This window comes from Thermobia domestica, chromosome 3 (assembly GCF_964235325.1).
Source record: "Thermobia domestica chromosome 3, izTheDome1.hap1.1, whole genome shotgun sequence".
Lineage (NCBI taxonomy): Eukaryota > Metazoa > Arthropoda > Insecta > Zygentoma > Lepismatidae > Thermobia > Thermobia domestica.
The window spans coordinates 183,392,492-183,414,053 of NC_137456.1; the positions used below are offsets into that span (position 1 = coordinate 183,392,492).

At 34.9% G+C, this 21,562-nt stretch overlaps 1 protein-coding gene across 1 annotated transcript; it reads left to right on the forward strand.

Annotated features, from left to right (window-relative positions):
* The first annotated feature begins 315 nt into the window (after positions 1-315).
* On the forward strand, positions 316-5,576 carry LOC145681556 (uncharacterized). The gene is made up of 2 exons (XM_081753194.1): positions 316-1,411; positions 4,241-5,576. The coding sequence occupies exons 1-2, from the start codon at positions 399-401 to the stop codon at positions 4,260-4,262; spliced, it is 1,035 nt and encodes a 344-aa protein (XP_081609320.1). The 5' UTR covers positions 316-398; the 3' UTR covers positions 4,263-5,576.
* The last annotated feature ends 15,986 nt before the right edge of the window (positions 5,577-21,562 follow it).

Sequence of the window (21,562 nt, forward strand, 5' to 3'; positions counted from 1 at the left end):
CGGTGCTGGGTAAACGAGAATTACGAAATAAGTTTATTGATCGGCTACAATATCCTAATGAAAGTGCTTCTGAATATATTAGGGAAATACGCCTTTGTTATGAGTTGCTGGAGGGTAAATGTGCAATGGATAATATAGCTATTCTTCGGCAAGTTTATTATGGTTTAAATCCGCAACTTAGGTACGATCTATTTCGCGATAAAGAACCGGAAAGTTGGCAAACATTATTGATTGCGGTAAATCAATATGAACTTTACAAAAATGATTTGTTGGTTTATAAAGGACTGACATCTGCTTCAAGTGTTAAAGAAAAGAGGCAGTTACAGTGCTATGTTTGTGGTGGTGCGCATTCTTATAAATACTGTAATGTAAGACGGGCAGTTGGCGTGAAAACAAACATGGGCGTGAGTGATCGGCATCGCTCCACTACTCGTAATGTGCATTCCTCGTATCAATCCCGGCCTACTAATAGTGATCTGATGTGTGAAACTGGTTCTGTAAATAGTGGTCGTGGGGAAGGAACTTCTACTAAAAACTGTTCTACCAGAATAAAAACTTCAAAAAAGGGGCAATTTATGTCTGAGCATAACTCTGAAAAACAACGTAATATGATATGTATGGGGCCCACGAAAGTGAAATCCCGGTGTGATTCAAGTGTTGAGGAATTTATGAAACCTTCAAGTTCTGAAATTAATAAACAGTATCCAGATACCGCTTTACGTCAAAAACATATCGTTGCTGTTTTTGTTCAGGCTTTTGTTATGGGACAAAAATATTACGGTGGTTTAGATAGCTGCAGTACTATTTCAATGGTAAATAAAGAGCAATTTGAACGTTGGAACTCATGCATAACAAAACCTATAACTGTGAAAAGTGAAACTTTTACTGGTGTTGGTGTGGATAATAAAACTTTGACATTAAATTCATATGTGGTGTTACCTATAACTTTCCGTAGAAGGGTCTATAATTTGAAGTTTTTTCTTGTGCCTAATTTGAGTCCAGTTTTTATTGTGGGCATAAGGGAACTTAAGCAAATTCAGGCAAACTTGGATTTGGTTGCGAACAAATTGTGGTTGAAATTAGAAGGACAATTTGCACCTTTAACTTATTCGCCGGTAGATTCAATGAGAGGTGGGGGGTCAGAAATTTCTCCTACTTATCCAAGGAAAGACAACGATGATGCTGGTGATTGTTTTGGTTTTTCCAGCCAATTTCCGAAGGGGTCCTTGTCCAGATGGTTTATTGGAGAATCAACATCCAATGTGAGTGGCCCAATGAGTAGCAGAGTTGCCAACTGTACGGAAGAAAAAGTACCAAATTCTTTACTGCAGAGCGGTCTTGGGGAGAATAGCTGTACAAATCCTCTGATGGTAGATCCAGTATTATTGGAACAAGACAATACATTGCAAGGGTATGTAGATGAACTTGTTAATAATTATTCTGACGTGTTTTGTAAGAAAATAGGGAAGGTGAAAGGTGTAGAATATCAAATACGTGTTAATAATGAAACACCAATTAGGAAAAAGGCGTATCCATTAAGCAAACAAGATCAGAAGCATATGGATATTATTCTAGATGAATTGTTAAAAGAGGGCGTGATTGAAAAATCAGATAGTGAATGGTGTTTTCCAAGTTTTTTGGTTAATAATAAATCGGGAGACAAAAGATTAATAGTTAATTATCAGGATTTAAATTCTCGGTTATATTTAAATCCTCAATATACTCCTAGGATGGAGGATATATTGGCTGAGATATCTAAAGGTAAAATAAGATCAAATCTTGATGTCCGGAGGGCGTATCTACAAATTCCTCTCACTGAAAATTCTAGCAAATACACTGCTTTCATGACACATAGGGGGCTGTTTCAGTGGCGTGTTTTGCCATTCGGTTTAGCCGCAGGTTCCCATATGTTATCAAAAATTATGACAGAAATATTGTATCCAATAAAACATTTAGGAATTGAGTGGTTCTTCGATGATATAATAATTTTTCAAGATACTATAGATGAACATAAGCGTGTATTAGAATTGGTATTGCAGAAATTCAGAGAAGCAGGGATAACGTTATCTTTAAGTAAGTCAACCTTATTTCAGAATAAAGTATCATACCTTGGATATATTATTGACGGAAATCATTTGTATCTAGATCCCTCTAGACTTGAAATTATTAAAAATTTGCCTCCCCCCAAAAATCGAAGAGGTTTGTTAGCTTTAACAGCGTTTCTGCAATATTATTCCAAATTTATTCCACATTTTCAGGAAGTTCTGGAACCCATTAACCGATTAAGGTCAGCAAAAGTTGAGTTTGTATGGGGTCCTGAGCAGCAAGCGGCACTTGATAAATTAAAAGAATTATTCGAGACTCATATTGTATTATGTTTACCTAATTTAAATGGTAAGTTTGTAATTAGTTCAGATGCATCAACAAAATCCTTAGGGGGATGTCTCGAAGAATATGATAGTAATGGGGTGTTACGGCCTATTGCTTATTTTAGTCGAAAACTTCGTCCTTATGATTTAAATAAGCCTATATATTTATTGGAATTAATGGCCTTGGTTGAATGTATGGAACGTTTTAAAACATATTTACATAATAAATTCGAGGTACGAGTTGATCACCAAGGATTAGCATATGCCATACGAAATTTAAAGAAAGTAAAAATCTATGGAAGCTTATTATATCGGCTGTTAGGGTTTGATTTTGAAGTCAAACATGTACCTAGTGTGTTAAACACGCCTTCAGATTTTATTTCCAGGGTCCATGACACGCAGATGTTCGAGTCAGTTGATTTACAACCTACTTGGAAAGATGAGGTAACAAATATGTGTAAAATTAACTTGTGGTTAATGCCATTTGCGTCTCAGGCTGTGTTTACACACCAAAGAAGGGATGAAGAGTTGATGAAAATAATTGAACAATTAGAAAATAATGTAAACGTAGATGGATATAAATTGGTAAAAGGGATATTATGTAAAAAGACGAAAGCTATTAAAAATCCCTTTAAGATTTGTATTCCTAAGAGTTTGATAACATCTATAATTGATTATTATCATAATAATATATTACCGGGTGCTCATGCTGGAACGCAGAGAAGTATCTCTAAAATATGTGCAAGATACACGTGGAATGGAATAATTAGGGACATTAGGGATTATGTTTCACGGTGCAAGGAATGCCAAATAAATAAAAGTACAAATAGACAGTCTATGGGACAACTCATTTCTCAATATGAGAAAATTCCGAACGCCCTATGGTATTTTGATGTATGTGGGCCACTATGTGAATCAAAATCTGGCAAATACTGTCTCATTGTTGTAGATTCTTGTACTAAATTTATGTGGTTAGAGCCTTTTAGAACTTTAAATGCTAAAACGGTACGAGATAAGCTGTATAAAATTATGTGCCGATTCGGATTTCCCCATTCGGTTTCCCATGATAATTCAAGTCTCTTTGTTTCATCTTTATTTAAAGATTTTCTGTACGGACAAGGAATTAGGGATATTTGTATATCTCCGTACCACGCTGCTTCGAACGCATCGGAGCGTTATTTGCGTGTTTTGAAGGATTGTCTGAAAATTTATTTCCGGAATAAACAAACTAAGTGGGATCAGGGTATCCATGAAATTGAATTTTCTATAAACTCAGCGGAGCATACTGAATCAAAATGTTCACCAATGGAGCTAGTGTATAATTATAATGTATGCGATCCCCTAGATGTGAAATGGGAAATTGATAAATATGAAATCAGACAAAAGGACAAAAATTTATGGGTAACAGCTTTAGAAAATTTGGAAAAAGCGTGGCACCGTAAGAAGAGAGAATATGACAGGAAAAGATCTCCAGTAACATATCAAGTTAATGATAAGGTTTTAATAAAGTCCCAATTTAAATCTAGTCTAGCAGATAAGGTGACTAAATCATTATGTCCTAGGTGGCTTGGCCCATTCCAGATTTTGAGATTACTTACAAAAAATACATTACAAGTTAGATCAATTGAGAATCCTAATGATGTAAGAAAAGTACATGTTTCAATGACAAAAATTTATCGTGAACCTAGATTATCTGTTAATAATTAAGATCAAACCAACTGTAATTTCATTTCTGTGGATCAACTATTTCTAGTCAGAATCTTGAATTAAGTAAATTAAATTAAAGATAGAATTACACAAATAAACAACTTGGTCAGCATATATTTTAAATATTGTATGAATGTGATGTTAATATATTTTTTGTATTCCAGGCCTGGAATGAATGTCGTGTGACTGTCCTTTTCACTTTGTACTTCGTGTATTCAATTTTGGATTGTAACCTGTTTGCTGTACGCAAGTTTTGTTGTCCTGGTAAAAATAATTCATTTTGATGTTGTTCTGAAACTACCCGAGCTGCTGTAATGTAAGTCATTGTTTTCATTTCTAATATAAAATTCTGTTACTACTTCAGGAAATTAATAATTATAATTATATTGAAGGTCTCCTATTAATGGAAATTATTTAAAATTGGAAATATAAATTGTGGAAATCAGTCTTTCGGTCTTTATTGGAATTGTTATTATAAATTATTTTCGATTATTTACTCATGACCTTATATTACTAATACGGGGATATGATAGGTCGGGCGAGTCAGATGGATGCATGCTAATTGAATGAGATTTTGGGGGAAAATATTTTTTTCTTTTAGTTTTTACTTTTATTTGGTGGTGCATGAGAGAAGGAGTCTGGTATTAGTAGTTGGTGGTGGAGTAGGTGTTGATATTCTAACCAAATTGACACAAGACTGCTATAATCAAAATAATTTATAAAATAAAAGTACAACTTTTATTTTATGGGGGCCTCTCGATGTTGTTGTATGTAAAAAAAAAAAAAAAAGTCAAACAAATGTTATTAAAGTAGAAGTATTGGTAACACTGATATATTGGTAACTATGCCATCTAGTGAGAGTTTTGAACGTGAAATTCTGTAGATACGGTTTACGTCAGAATTCAGGGAAAATTGAAACTGGTCGGACCTTTTGACCAAGTGTTGTTAAAGTTATAATAATGGTGTATAATATTCATCTGTTATTAACGACTAATTATTGTGATTTCCGGAATATAACTTTGAGTTAAACATCTAAAATTGGGTGAGTTTGTTCCATGATTTTGCTATTTTGAGTAAATATATCTTTAGAATCTGTTATAGACCGTCATTCAATTAATTTGTCAACTGTAACCTGAAGGTTCAAATTGTTTAACAGTCAACTTGTAAATTCAGCTTTTGTCTTAAAATTTAATTATATATATATTTCAAAATTTCGATATTTCATGAGCCTAAAATTAATATTAGAAATTGTTATAATTATTAATACTTGAAATTTCATGAATTATAGTTTGAGCTCTTGGGGTAGTTGACTACTGGAACCATTATTGAATGTTACATTTTTTGAAAGATGTTGTACCTATTTCTTGTTCAATTCGAAAATAATAATTATTTACATTAAATTCAGAAACTTGTTATTCAACCTAATTGATTATGGATATTTGAACACTCTTTACTATTTTTGGTACGTGGAATTGAGAAGTTGAAATTAACTAACTTGATATCGTCTATGCAGATTAATAGCGTAAATTAAAAGCTGAGTGCTTATACATGTTTATAGACTCTCTTTAATTTTTATGCTGATTACTCTCTACTATAATATTTGGGGGTGGCGTATTGTGACCCTGACCAGTGACGGTGCGATATTACTTTTTCAATTCTTTATCTTTTTTTATAAACGCACGTTACAATCTCTTCTGTGAAACTTCGCCTATTATCTACAAGAAGCGACTGTAGAGTGAGAATGAATGTTCCACACCTAAAACATACTGTATCTGCATGTGTTAAATCTTCTTTAACAGTTTTGAGAGTTAATTCTAAGTCAGCACTCAGAACAGCGGCGATTTTGGAGAAAGTGCTATATCCAGGATTATTGTTCAGTATGGCAGTGAACTTGTCTTTCACCAAATCTCCTGTTGACTTTGTTCTGACATCTTCTACGGTTTCAAGACAGTCTTGCACACTAAGGCCATTTGTCTCCAATCGCTCAATGGATGACACAAAAAACTCAAAATTTGTAGAAATATACACAATATCATCTTTTAATTTAATATCATTAAGCAATTCCTGAACAACACTAATACATGTTGCATCTTCAGTTTGAAATTCAGCAACTATTTCGGCAAGAATAGGCAGATTGGGCGGAATAATATTGAATTGCTTGAAGCCATGTTCCCCATCGTGTCACCACCGGCTGTGGTGGCAAAGCAATATACCTGGCAGTCTCCTAAAAGGCCTGGCGTCATGGACACTTCAAGAAAATTTTCTTCATATTTAACACAAAGCGATCTACGTTGGGGTATCTTGCTATTATTTCTTCACATAGTCTGGGGACTCCGTGCGCCAGACAGGTAATGGGGATCATTTTGGGATATAAAACTTTCAAGGCTTTTCCTACTTTCACCAAATACCTAGCTGCATCTGTTACAAGTACGAGAAGCCTGTCACGAAGAACGCCTTCTGGAAAAACTTCCTGCATTGAGTTTTCAATACAGCCAGAGATTGTAGAATGGTTAACCTTCTCCAACTGCTGAACATGCACAAGTAGAATTAATCCAGCCTGTTCTGGTTCCAAACTCTACAGTTTGTCGTTTCGTCCACTGATAACCAGAAATCTATATTTTTCACTTTCTGCCGGATGTTACACATATTTTCACTATAGATATTTTCCATATAGGCCTTCCTAAGTGTGGATTCGTGAGGGATTTCCTTGTTGCAGTCCAAAACCTCACGAAGATTAGGGTTTTTCAACTTCCACAGAGAGGTATCAGATGCGATAAATGCTTTACACAGTTGCTTGGAGAAAGAGGACATTCGACTACTCTGGGACAAAGTCACATGTTGAAGTAACGTTTGCGATGTCGCTTTCCTCCTACACATATTTCTTTTATGCTTCGTCGTATCTAAATGTTGCAATACAGAGGATCTCTTCAAATATCCCACACTGGATTCACAGAATTTACAGAACAATATCTTGGCATCTGTAGAGAACACATCGCTTCCAAATTATGCAACGTAAGGCCTAAAGTTCAACAAAACAGATTGCTTCACAGGAGGCATTCTCAACACTTTTTCCGCTGCACGCCTGGCTAAAACTACTGTTGATTTTGGCTCATGTAAAAATAACTATTTTTCAGCACAAAATTCTAATTTGTATTTTTGTTAATCTCTGCACTCTCACAGCGCAGGCCTAGATTGACGTTTTAAGCACTTTCTTGCTTCGCACTGTTGAATTACAATTCGGGGATGGCGAATGCATCTTTCAACACGATCGAGTACCTGTTCATGCTGCACGGCCTGTGGCGGAGTGGTTACACTACAATAACATCCCTGTAATGTACTGGACTGCACAGAGTCCTGAGTTGAATCCTATAGAACACCTTTGGGATTTTTTAGAACGCCAACTTCGTGACAGGCCTCACCGATCTCTATCGATACCTCTCCTCAGTTCAGCACTCCGTGAAGAATGGTCTGCCATTCCCCAAGAAACCTTCCAGCACCTGATTGAAAGTATGCTTGCGAGAGTGGAAGCTGTCATCAACGCTAAGGGTGGGCCAACACCATATTGAATTCCAGCAGTACGGATGGGGTGCGCCACGAACTTGTAAGTTATTTTCAGCCAGGTGTCCGGATACTTTTGATTACATAGTGTATATTTCAGAAAAGCACTAAAAGGATAAAATAAAGAAAAAACTTTAAAAAATGAACCAACTTTAAAGAAATACTATAGGGCATAAAATAAAAACGTTAAAAAATAGAAAATAATAATAAAGCAATTGAATGCAGAAAATAATTCATTACTATTATCTGCAAACGTTTTATGGAGTCTTGTAAAGCCAAATAAATTAATGCTTCATAAAATTATTACCGAAATAATTTTATATTAGACATTAATTTATTCATCATCGCATGACTTAAACAAAAGTAATGACAGTGAATTATTTTCTGCTTTTATACCTCATTTATTATTAGTTTCTACTGTTCAGTGCTTCTATTTTATATTTTAGTGCCTTTTTAAAGTTACTTCATGGTTTTTAAACAGTTTCTATCTAATTATAAAAATAAATTTATTTAAATAAATACATTTTTCTTTAAATTATTATGTATAGAAGAAGGATTGAAGGAAGAGTGGTTGTTCTACAAATTTAGGAAAGCATGACAATATTCTCAGACGGAAGATAACTGCAAAATAAGTTGGAATGTTAAAGATGTTTTTCTGTTCTTGTTTAAAGTTTTTCAAGTAGTATTTTCTTTGTTACTAGAGCAATATATTTGAACTTCTTGCCTCACTCAATATATCGCTTGGAGGTACCAATATGGTTTGATTCGAGAGTTGGAATCTACACTAGAGGGGTGCAGTGGCTCAGTCGTGCAAGAATTTATAGTTCCAATACAGCTCGTTACACGTGGGCTTTGTGGTGGACAAACACCATGTGCTTGGATTTTCTCAGAGTTGTCCCCTCTCCTTCCACTTCCCCATTTCCACCTTTTCATTCATTATCATTATCATGATTGTTTTCCTTTTTATCAGGACATAAACGTCGGACGTTAAACTTAAAAAAAAAAAGAGAACCTAAGTAGATCGCAGAATTTGATGTGAAGTTAGTGATCTGCGGTAATAGAAACGCTTGCGTTAGTATAACCCAGCTAGTATGCCTAACTGATATGCAACCCAATTGGAAGCGTTGTTTTGTTGGCCACATAACGCACAGGGGTTTTATGAAACTAAATCAGTAATTCATTTTTATTTTAACGCGTAATATCTCTTACCAAAATTCTTAATCTCCCCTTATAATTTATTAATTCTATCTGTCTGAATCACAGGGAGAAAGAGTTTATATTATGCTAACTTAATGACCTCATTTACCACGTTAATTAAGTTAGTTAGAATATTCTTTGAACAAGGACTATGCGATCACAATTATTATCATCATAGGTAATCTGTAATTATTAGCAGGTAACGTCTTGCAAATTGAGAACCTTTCATGCGCCACGGTCTTCAGCTAAAATCTTCGTATTCGTATGGGAAAATTCTATTTAATACCGTTCACCAACTGCTGCCATGCTCGCCTCTTCTTCTCGTTTCTTCCGCCATACCTTCCAGCACGTTCCTCACGATACAGTTCTTCTCAGTCAATGTCATCTTATGTCCTTACAGTTTTCCATATTACTTCTAATTAATTTAAAATTGTTCCTTTTCTCAATTACCAATTCCAGCGCCTTTTCATGCGTTTTCCGTAGGCCTAATTACCTTTTCACATTCTTTCACACACCCACATTTCGATGCATCCAGTCTTCTTTTTTTGTTTTATGGCTTCTGCATAATGTCCACGTTCGTGTTCCGTACAGTACAATACTCATCACGAACTATTTTATGAGTATTTTTCTTAACTCTTTATTCAAGGACTTTTCTTCTTAGTAAATGCAACTTGCACCATTCCTTTGCTTGCTTATGTTTCACATTCCCACTTCATATTACCAGGTATCGAAATCTAGTTGCCATTCTATTATTTCCCTCCTATTCGACAGCGATCGCTTTGTTCCAACCACCACAACTTTTTTTTATTTCATGTTTGTTTTCATTTCATGTTATATGCTGGATTTTTCTGGATTATTCCTGGATTTTTCTAAAATCTTATTAATTTTCTTTTCAGTCTCCACAACAACCGTAACGTAATCTGCAAATTATATACGCCTGACAATTCTATTTGCCAACAAAATGCCGGCTTCATTATCCAGGTTCTTCTTTACTATATCTTTCAGATATATATTAAATTAGCTGGCAAAATATCACATTCGTGCCGAAATTTCCTTTTAATCGTACTATCCTCTATCATTTATGTCGCTATTCTAACATTTACTTCTTGGTTCAAATGAGTTTGTTATAGTCTTTGATCTATCCATTGTAACCGTACCATCTTTAGAACTCCCATCAACAATTCGATGCTTAGGCGGTCAAAATCTTGAATTCTATGTCAATAAATAAAAAAATACACTTCTTGCGCTTTTTACATACCACATAAAAATATCATCGGTTACTCTTAATACTTCAAGACATCTTTCGTTCCCTTGCATCTCCTAAAACCAAACTGTTCCTTCTCAGTTTTTTCATTTGTTTTTCCATATAAATTGTTGTTAAGTATTCGAAGCATAATTATAGCTACATGTAAAATGAAATTAATAGTTCTCTTTTTCTCAATATCTCTCTGTTCAACTTTTTACCCAAGAGTATCGTTATTATCTCCAGGCAATCTCTTTCGTTTCATATATTTCATTACAGAATCGGAACAACTCTTTCCTGATCTTGTCTTACTTATTCTTAATGGATTAGATTCTATATTATTTATTGCGGTTACCTTTTCGTTCCCGTGTCTCGTGCCATATATAGACTTTCAAACTCATCCCAAACTTCAATATACTCTTTGAAGTCCTCGCGCAACATATTCTATAATTTAACAACTAGATCGCCGGTTTATTCCTATTTTTACACAAACTCTCTTTATACCTTTCTATCTTCCTAAGGCTTTATTTCTCTTGCTATCACCCATTCTCATCCTTGCTGCCATCAAAAAGCTCCATTATTTCATCCGAAGCTTCACAAATATTAACTCCTGATACATTTTATCATATAACCCCACTGCCTCTAATTCTTCTAAATCTTAACTTTTTTTTCGTAAACTTTTCCCTTGCTCTGCACGTTTCTCTTCCCAACTAGTTTGACTTTCTGTATATTATTTTGCCATCTTCTGTATTAACATGTTTCTACCCTCTCCTTTCGCTCATTTCAGCCAACATCTGTTATTTAACATACGATTTCTTAGCCATATTCTGTTCACAGTAACCTACTACTTCTTCTGAAGCCTACTGTAAGCAAAGTTTAATATGCTGTCCTTGTCCGTTAGAACTTCCATCTATTCTTTCCTTTTCTGAGTACTTTTTTAGAAGTATTATAAAAGATTTCTTACTTAGTCATTTTTCAACTTTTCAGTATTCACCTTTTCTTCTGCCTACACTTTCCAGTTGAACACACCTCGTTCAGCACAACGTTATGATTAAGGCACAGAAGTTGTCAGCGTTCTTTGAACTATTTCAATACGTGTATTCAGTTATAACAAATCTATTTGGTATCTTAGGCATCTATTTGGTATTGTATATTGGGAATCTTCATTTTTGCCTCTTGTGCTGATAGAACTACACGTTTGCAATTATTAGTGACTTCTGTCTACCAAAATTGACCACTTCTTCCCCCCTTTAATTTCCTTCCTTTAACCATGTTTGCCTATGGTACTACTTTCATCTTCTTCTCCCACAATTGCGTTGGAATCTCCTGTTACAATTACTTTTGCATTCCTTTTGTCTGTCTACAGTTTATTCTATATATTTCATAATAATTTCTCTCCACTTCTTCAGTTTCTTCAAAGTAGTCGATGTTTATTTCTATATCGCCATTAGATCCTTCCTTTCCCGTTTAAATCATGCCATCAAAACTATCATCAATAAATTCTACTTTCATTACCTTCTCCTTTTATACACTTACCAGAGATGTTCTCCACCATTATGACCGCCCTTTTCATTATCTGAGTAAGCCATTCTATATCCTTTGCTTTTCAGTTCCCCATTACTTTCATCATAATTTCATATACTCATTCTTCACATAGGCAGCAATACCTAAGAATATACCTTATTGATTTATTTTTAAAATTCTAACGTGTTTTGTAAGTATTTAATTCCTTCTCTGTCTGCGGAAGTGACACACTATATGTTTCCCTTGTACGTTAAGTACTAAGGGTATTTTTTACACAACATTATAGTGTTCACTATGCTTCTATTGTTACGATACATTTTCTGGATTTACTATATAACATTATACTTTATATATATCAATAAATATACAGTGTTTCAGAACAACACAGACAACGTTTGGGAGCTGATTCCTTCCACCAAGATAAGACGAAAAATATAGGCCATTCTGAGTGCACAAATGCTTCCTTTCGGAGTTATAGGCTGCTGAAAACATGTCCACAGCTCCAAAACTATGGAACCTACCGTTGTCGAGACAAGACTTCACTTAGGAACTAATATGTGCGCTATCCAAAAATACGTGTTCCAGAATCCTAAGGTACTCACGCAACAATTTTTATAGAGGCACTTTCGCTACCGGCATATAATTTGAAGTACTCTCCATCTGCCTATAAAAATTGTTGTGGAAGTACCAATGAATTTTGAAACTTGGATATTTGGATAGGGACATATTAGTTCCTAGGCGAAGTCTTGACCCGACTACGGTAGGTCTCATAGTATTGGAGCTATGGCCCTTTAGAGTTCATTTTTTCATGTTTCCGGCAGCCTATAACTTCGATAGGAAGCATTTGTGCACCCAGGTCCATACTTTTCGTTTTATCTTGCTGTCAGGAATCACCTCCCAAACGTTGTCGGTGTTGTTTTGAAACACCCTGTCTAAAACATATATCTGGTAAAAGTGAGCTAATTGTTGTTTCCAATCGGACTTACTACGAGCATCGTGAATATTCAACGTGTTAGATAACATCATTTTTTAAAATAATTAAACACATTGAAGTTAGCCGTCTTTATATACGTATGATATTAGAATTCATAAGCAGGCCTGTCGTATTTTTATTGGGCCTTAAACTTACATAAACGTGTCAAAAAAAATAAAAACGGAATTCATTAAAGAATCACATATTTCAGTATAGTAAAGTTTTCTCATATTACCAGAGATGTGAAAACTGTTCCAGTATATACAGCTTAACACTGAGCCTTATTACCCTACAAACCTTATTTGTACAAACACAAATGTACTAAGATTAGACTTTAGGACATAAAATATAAAAATAGAAATGCAGAAAACAGTTTGTATTACTTCCCTTATCGATAGCATCTGGTGATTCCCATATTAAGATTTCGGTTTTTCTTTTTAACTAAAGAAACATAAGATGTCATAAAACGTAGTTATGAACTAAAAATGAATTTCTTTGGGATACATGAAGATAAATAGAGAAATATGACAATATTCTAAATGCAGGTTACTCTTTCCCGTGATTCAGATCAATTTACCTTTCTTCACTGTTTCCATCTGTACTGTAGAAATATATATGTGTCTATCAAATGTCAAACTTACAATTCCAAAACAGAAAATATGCTGTGAGGGTGTGACAGTGTTTCATACGTCTTCTGATTTGTTGTATGCTAGCATGTTCGAGATTATGAAAGCTTGCTTAACAGGGACGGAAACACTATAGCCACTAAAGCTATTGCTTTTATTTCTTATAAGTATTTTTATATTATAATAGAATTTTATATTTTCTAAAGAAGTGTCACTAATCGAATAATTCATTTTTTATGTTCTAATTATATTACTCGGTTTTCTTCACTAAACTATGCATGTAAAATGGCAGTGACAATTAAAAAGCCCTAGACAGAGTTCAGAATACATTGTTTTTAGTATTTTTATTACTAGTATACAATATAATTATAACATTAAAATATTTATGAGCAAAGTGAACAGCATAGGCTTCTTTTTATAAGTATATTGATATTAATCCATTTTAAGAGTAAACTTTCTAAAATCTCACTATCATACAAGACCTTACTTGACTTTTAACTCAAGACTGATTAATTTTCCTATTAAATAATTTTATGTGGTTGAGGATCTCTACGCAAACGTACAGAACACTGGACTTTGATTGCTACTGGAAGTACGTGAGATGGTCTTCGTTGAAATAGAGGCTAACTTATTCTCAATATTGAAATAAAAAGTTAAACTAAAAGAAATATGCATAAATGGTTAATAGCAAGATAATTTTCACACATATAAAAACATTTTATGGAGTGACGAACAAATTGAGAAAAAAATAAAATAAACTCGAAGACAAGAAGGTAACAAGAAAAGTCGCCTTAATTGTAGAATGAGTGAATCATCTGCTAGACAAGAAATAAATGCTCAAATGTTATAGAAAAAATGTCAGCTAGCTTCACGTTTTTCCAAAACAACGGAATTACTAGAACAAAAGAACAACTGCAACATCGATCGTGTTATAGAGATCATTTTTGTACGCTTTCTGGTGGCACATAATATGCAGTTTGATGGTGCTTAGTGTCGATTTTAGAGAAGCAAGCTGTCAGGGAAACGAAACATCAAAACAGTCAGCTGATGATTTTTTGTCTTTCTCTCTGTCCGGAACAGTGCTGTTTCTTTTTTTTCTTTTTTTGTTTTTACATATGTTTTTGATCCACAATAACATGGGGTCAATACTTTATATCCACATGTTCTAACCGTTGTAAAGCCTCTAACGTATCACTACCCTTCGTCACTGCTTAAAACCATCCAATGACGTTAGAGCAAGAGGAACGAAAACAATATTTCTGATATATGAAAGAATACGGAAAATAAAGTACTGTTGCATTGAATCGGAAACAGAGCTGAGATACAATCACAAATAAATTGTAGATTCAGCAATAGGAGATTTGTAAGTTTAAATTCCAGTTTACAAAATTTACTTTTCCCAAAATTTCTCTTTTCCTATTTTATCCTAATTAAAATAAATATATATTCTACTTTGAATTAATAGTAATCAATAGGATCATTAGGAACCAAAATAACTAAAGGACTGTGCAGATATACATTAAAACAAACTATGTTTTTAAACCTACTAAACATATTCTGGGAAAATAATTTGTACGAATACATATAATCAAAGTGCTTTAAGGGAATTTTTGCATAGGATTTTATTCTTTGATTCAATATTTATAAGCACGTAAATAGTTCCAGTTGATTACTGCTTTATTACTTAGAATAGCAAATAATGATTTAAATAATTTAAATAGCAAATAATTACAGAGATAACGAATTTTAATAAAAGGTATATAATGATAGATAGTTTCTCTTAATAAAACAACAATAAAGATAATATAATGCATTTTTTCTTTTCTTTTTCTTTTTTCTTTTTATTTTTACAAAACATCAATTCACCTGAAACAACATTGACAAAATATCAAGAGCTTATTGCTAGAATGAATGAAAAATTCTCACTCAAATTATCTGCAGACTTCAGGTACGTAAAAAATTCATAATCTTAAATAAAATTATCACACTCAAATCGAATTCCGTTTAAAAATCTGTAGATATGTCTCGAAGCTAATTATTTAAGTGCACTAACAAATATTTCTCCACATGACAATAAAGAGTTTTCGTGTGTTAACTTCTGACTAAATCTCTTTTTCATGCAGAAGACTGGATAAACACTGAAATTTCATTAAAAAAACTATATAATGGTTTCAAAATGAAAGTAGGTGCTCGTAGATAATATGCAGATTTACTTCAGTGCTTTTTGCTGCAGATGCCCTAACTAGGTTTCATTTTGAAGTTACAGTTAAGGTGGTTTCCAAAAATAGTATCAGAGCTCTCTAAAGAATTTTTGTAAAGTCGACATAACATTAACTTTCTTTTTCAATCCGAAAACAGTTTTCACCAAATTTCATGAAAATTGTTAGTCATTTCCCTATTTTTTATTTTTTCATAAATGTTTTAGATACAGATCTAAGACCATTTTATAATGAAACAATGTAACAAAGTATATACGAAACAACAACAAAAGTATATACTGATCGGCCAGAACATTTTGAACACCAATCCAGTAGTTGGTATATTTACGTTTGACACGGATAACAGCAGCTACGCGTCTTGGCATGGAATCAATGAAGTCTTGATAGGTCGCTGAAGGTAGCTGACACCACATCTGCACACACAGGTCACCTAATTCCCGTAAATTTGATCAGGAGGTGATGCGCTCTGACATTACTTACAATCACATCCCACAGGTGTTCGATTGGGTCCAGATCCGGTGGGTTGAGGCGCCAGCACATCATTTGCAACTCGCCACTGTGTTCCTCGAACCACTCCTCCACACTTCTGGCCTTGTGACATGGTGCATTATTTTGTTGAAAAATGCCACTGCCGTTGGGAAACATGGACGTCATGAAGGGGTGTATGTTGACTGCAACCAGTATACGATACGCCTCGGTCATCATGGTGCTTTGCACAGCTCCAATGGACTTGTGGATGCCCACGTGAATGTTCCACAGAGCATAATTGAGCTGCCGCCAGCTTGTCTCCGTCCCGCAGTACAGTACAGGTGTCAATGAGCTGTTTCCCTGGAAGACGACGAATTCGAACCCTCCCATCAACATGATGAAGAAGATATCGGGATTTAGCAGACTATGCAACGTTCTGACACTGCGCCAGTGGCGATGGTCACGTATTCATTTCAGTCGTAGTTGCCGATGTCGTGGTGTTAACATCCGTACATGAATGGTTCGTCTGCTGTGGAGGCCCATCGTTAGGAGTGTTCGGTGCACTGTATGTTCAGACACACTTGTACTCTGGCCAGCACTGAAGTCTGATGTTAGTTCCGCCACAGTTCGCTTCCTGTCCTGTTTTACCAGTCTACCCAGTCTACAACGTCCGACATCTGTGATGAGGGGGCTGCCCAACACCTCGACGTTTGGATATCGTTTCCCCTTGGTTTCGCTACTTTTTGAAGGCACTCACCACTGCACTCCTCGAACACCCGACAAGTCGTGCAGTTTCCGAGACGCTCGTGCCGAGCCTCCGGACCATTGCAATCTGCCCTCGGTCAAACTCAGATACATGGCGCGCCTTCCCCATTCTACACACGGCAACACGATCACTGATACTACATGCACCGTACGAGTGTGTGAATTGCAGACAATTCTCGTCAGGTGACGCTTCCATCGCCTGGACGGGATTATATCAATAGTAGGTAGGTGGTCATAATGTTCTGGCTAATCTGCATATATAGTAAAGACCACATTTACAAAGTCTTTAATTTGTTTTCAAAATGATTTTCAGAGTCAAAAATATCAATATCTGAAGATAAATTATTATACATTGATGCCAGTCTGGAGTATAAAGAACATTATGTAATTAATAGTCTGAGTGTTTCGTATGTTAGTAACGTATGACTGCTAGTAAGGGAAGAGTGTATACGAAAATTGAGAACAGAAACCAATAATTGAGAGTCAATTTTTCCATTGTTATTTTTTTTTGAAGAAACACCAAATCTGCTACCATGCGCCGAGCATGTGGAGTCTGTATATTAAATTTGTGTAGGAGCTGTGTTTTATTACGACTATGCACTGAAGTAAATCTTTGTTTGACAATGTCAAGAAAAAAGTTGAGAACAGAATCAAAAAGGGATAAGTTTAAAACACAGGCTATATTTCATATCGGTGAGCAATATTCAAGCTTAGACGATACAAAAGCTTTGAAGAAAATACTGAGTGATTTGAGATGGCGCAGTTTAGTAAATCTGTAAAGAATACCCAGTATTCATATAGCATTCTTCAGAGTAACAGTGATATGATCATCGAATGTAATTTTCTCATCGAGTAGTACTCCGAAGTGTTTATGTGTTCCAACTCTCTCAATAGGACTATTACTAATACAATATTTGTGATAAATTTTATTTTTCTTCAAAGAAATACTACGAGTGAAACACTTTTGAGGGTTCAGTTTCACATTCCAAGTCGCACACAGTCAGCAAATTTAGTGAGGATGTTTTGAAGTCGTAGAGCATCATCTATAGAAGGGTTTTTATGGAAAATTTTACAGTCTTTAGCAAATAGAAGAATGTTCGTAGATGGCAAAGAAAGGAAGGAAGGGATGCCATTCATGTAAAGAAGGAATAGCTTTAGTGCTAGAATACCACCCTAAGGGAACCCAGAAAAAAACTAGGAAAAATTTGGATGATGCATCTGGCAGACCAACACGTTGCATACAATCAGTAAGGTAATTCTTTAGCAGAGACAGGAATTTGTCATGAATATTAAAAATGTTGGGTAGCTTGTGGAGAAGCAGGTAGATGTCAATTTTATCGAAAGCTTTTGAGAAATATAAATAAATTACATCCAGTTGAGTAGTTGCTGAAATGTAGTTTACAGCATGAATAAGAAATTCTGATAAGCTGGTAAGGCGTGATTTCTGTTGCAGGAATCTATGTTGTGCGATGTTCAAATAAGGGACAGTGAATTTGTAAAGTTTGTCCTTTATGATTTTCTCGCAAAGAACTGACAACGGAGAAAGAAGACAAATGGGTCTATAGAAACATACATCAGATTTGTTCCGGATTTGTAGTTCCGGATATATAACGTAATATCCATGGAGAAGGACTGTTTGTGTATTTTTATTCTTTTCGTATAATCATAATGTATAGAAAATTTGATCTTTTATACTACATGATTTATGATAAACCTCCAAATTTCTTCTATCAAATTAAATATAACCAAACCATAGTGTGCAATTAGAAAATAACTTGAGTAAGAAATAGTCTGCTCCTCCCTATATAAAAAAGCTAGCGACATCAGTGCTAGTATTTACACATGACTAGCTAAAACGCTCCTACTAAATTATAAAGGAAAGTTTGTTTTACTTGTCCTTCAAACCCCCATTTTAAAAGTCATTATTTACATTTGCAAAATATATAATCAAATATGGTGGTTCAACTGTTCGTGACATTTTAAAATTCTGACGTAATTATAGAATATATTTTATTTCATTGTGTTACTTAGTACTATTTGAATGAACCATGTGTTAAAATAATTAGAAATGTGGAAGATAAATTGGTGTAAAGTATTTTATAGTTTCCACAGACTTCCAAAAACTCAATGAAAGAATTTGACATTACTTATTCATTGCAAGGCGAACTGTGTTTGCAAGAGTTCAAGTCAAGAAATTTCCAGCCATTTCAGTGATTAATGTCTATTTCTTTCCTTTCTTTCTCCACAAGGCATTTCATTAACTAGTCTTTTCATTTCCTTTATCTTTCTTCTTTCTTTCCAGGCAACAAACTTCCATCATTTTTATAACCTCTTCTTTTTCTGTTGTCGTTGCTGAAGACTTGGCGTTCAAAACAGGTTTCAAATTCGATCTTAGCTTGTCCACAGAATGACGTCAGTTTGAAATATGAGGAGATTGCACGACAAGTTACACTTCATTCGTCTTGTCTTTTTCGCGTGAGTCCAAGATATACGTCATTGCATTCGATACCAGTTTCATTTCATTCCAACACAGACCGCTAATAATAGCCTACTAGGGTGCTGCATGTCTCGAGAATGAAGAGTCGAATAGCTATAATAATCATTTTAATATCAAGACAGGATTATGTTTACTAAGGAAAAGATCATCCAACGTAGATATTGTATTTTATGTTGGGTGTCAAACAGTGAAATGAAACGTTAAAGATATGAAAGCTGATTATGTACCTTAATAACATAAACAAGAAAATGATTCAAATCAGATTGAACGTATTCTAAATCAATTATTCATTTCCCTTGAAAATTTATTCTCAATTATCAAAAACAAAATTTATACAAAAAATGAGTCCTGCAGAAACTACCTGACTGAGGTATTCAAATCTAAAGAGCTAAAACTAAATCTTAAATAATAATATAGTGTTCCTTTTCTTCAGCTCCATGAAAATGGAATAGAAAATGGAAGTATCCAATGCAAATGCAGATATATTTCTGCTACTTTATTTGAGTAATCTGTTTTTCTCATACGGTACAATTGATAGAACACCTAGTTTATTATTTGGATTTTATAAACAATGATTTATTACTGATGATTATTTACAAAGCACAAGATTGTTATTCTTGTGAAATAAAAAGAACTTTCTAGTTTAAATTTCCATGTTATACCTTTAGGCTAAAAGAGACGGATGACTAATGACAGAGAATGATAATAAAAGAGTTGGTTGAATAAAAATTTGGCACGGCACACAAGAACTTCGAGAGTGCCCACGGACATGATGCTTACCAGCACAAGCTCACATGATTTGTGATTGAGACATAGAACTCTCACACCACAGATGAGTGCCCTAATACTGAGTCGCCATGTTTCTTTTATATTTCTGTTGAGAACTAGAGATCGTTAAACAACGTTTCTAAGAGGTGAAATTTCCTCGTATTTACATATAAGTTTTCATTGACACTTGTGGAAAAAAAAGTTCTGTGTCTAAGAATCGTGGCGAGTAATTTTTCGTTGTTTATGTAGTATGTTCAGTGGGGTCTAGGTCAAAACCCCCACAGCCAAAACCCCCACACTCAAGAAATGTCAAAACGCCCACACGATCGGTCATAACTCCCACACAAATGGACAAATCTCCCAAACGCACGAACGGTCAAAACCTCCACAGCCAAAACTCCCACACTCAAGAAATGTCAAAACGCCCACACGATCGGTCATAACTCCCACACAAATGGACAAATCTCCCAAACGCACGAATGGTCAAAACCACACAGCCAAAACTCCCACAATCAAGAAATGTCAAAACTCCCACACAATCGGTCATAACTCCCACACAAATGGACAAAACAGCCACACTTAGCAACGGCATAATCCCCACATAAATGGACAAAACTCCCACGCAAATGGTAAAACCTCCCACATGCAGAAGTTGTCACAACTGCCACACAAATGAACAAAACTCCCAGACAATCGGAAAAATTCCCCACCTCTAAAATGATCGTGATTGCACGTCTTTGTTGCGGCCCTTTATGACGCCCACTTTAGTGTTTCTGTCGTTAGAAAACAGTGCAAGAAGAATAGCTGCAACATCAGTTTAAGTGGAATAAAAAATGTTATTAAAAAGTACAAGGGCAAGACATGCAATCAGGATCATTTCAGAGTGTGGGAGATTTGTCCGATTGTGTGTGGGCTTTGTCCATTTGTGTGGCAGTTGTGACAATTTCTGCATGTGGGAGTTTTGTCCATTTATGTGTGGATTGTGACCGTTGCTATGTGTGGGAGTTTTGTCCACTTCTGTGGGAGTTATAACCGTTGTAGGTTATGACCGATTACCAGTGTGGGGGTTATGATCGTTCGTGCATTTGGGAGATTTGTCCGTTTGTGTGGAAGTTATGACCGATTGTGTGGGCGTATTGACATTTCTTGAATGTGGGAGTTTTGGCTGTGGGGGTTATGACCGTTCGTGTATTTGGGAGATTTGTCCATTTGTGTGGGGGTTATGACCATTTGTGTGGGCGTTTTGACATTTCTTGACCTGTTCCCGTTCAGTGCGCATAGAAACAAGTCCATTCTTGGCCACTTTGGACATATTTCCTTTTTAAGAACAAGTCCATCTGAAGGTCGTTTTTAGAATATTAACACAAGAAGAACAAAATTGATGAATTTGACCCATTACTAACTTTCCCATGGAATTACAATGACATTTTCATGCAATTTCTTTCTAGTATTGTAACTTCACACATTGTACAGTAGCTAACTTCTGATAAATTTTAAATCCAATTCTGTTTGAGAATGAAATAGAAATTTTAAAACATACCTACAAAGCCGATTATGAATCATTTTAACGCAAGAGACAACAAAGATTTAGCCACTGTTTCTGAATTTTCAAAACAGTAAACATATACAATATACAAAAATTTATATT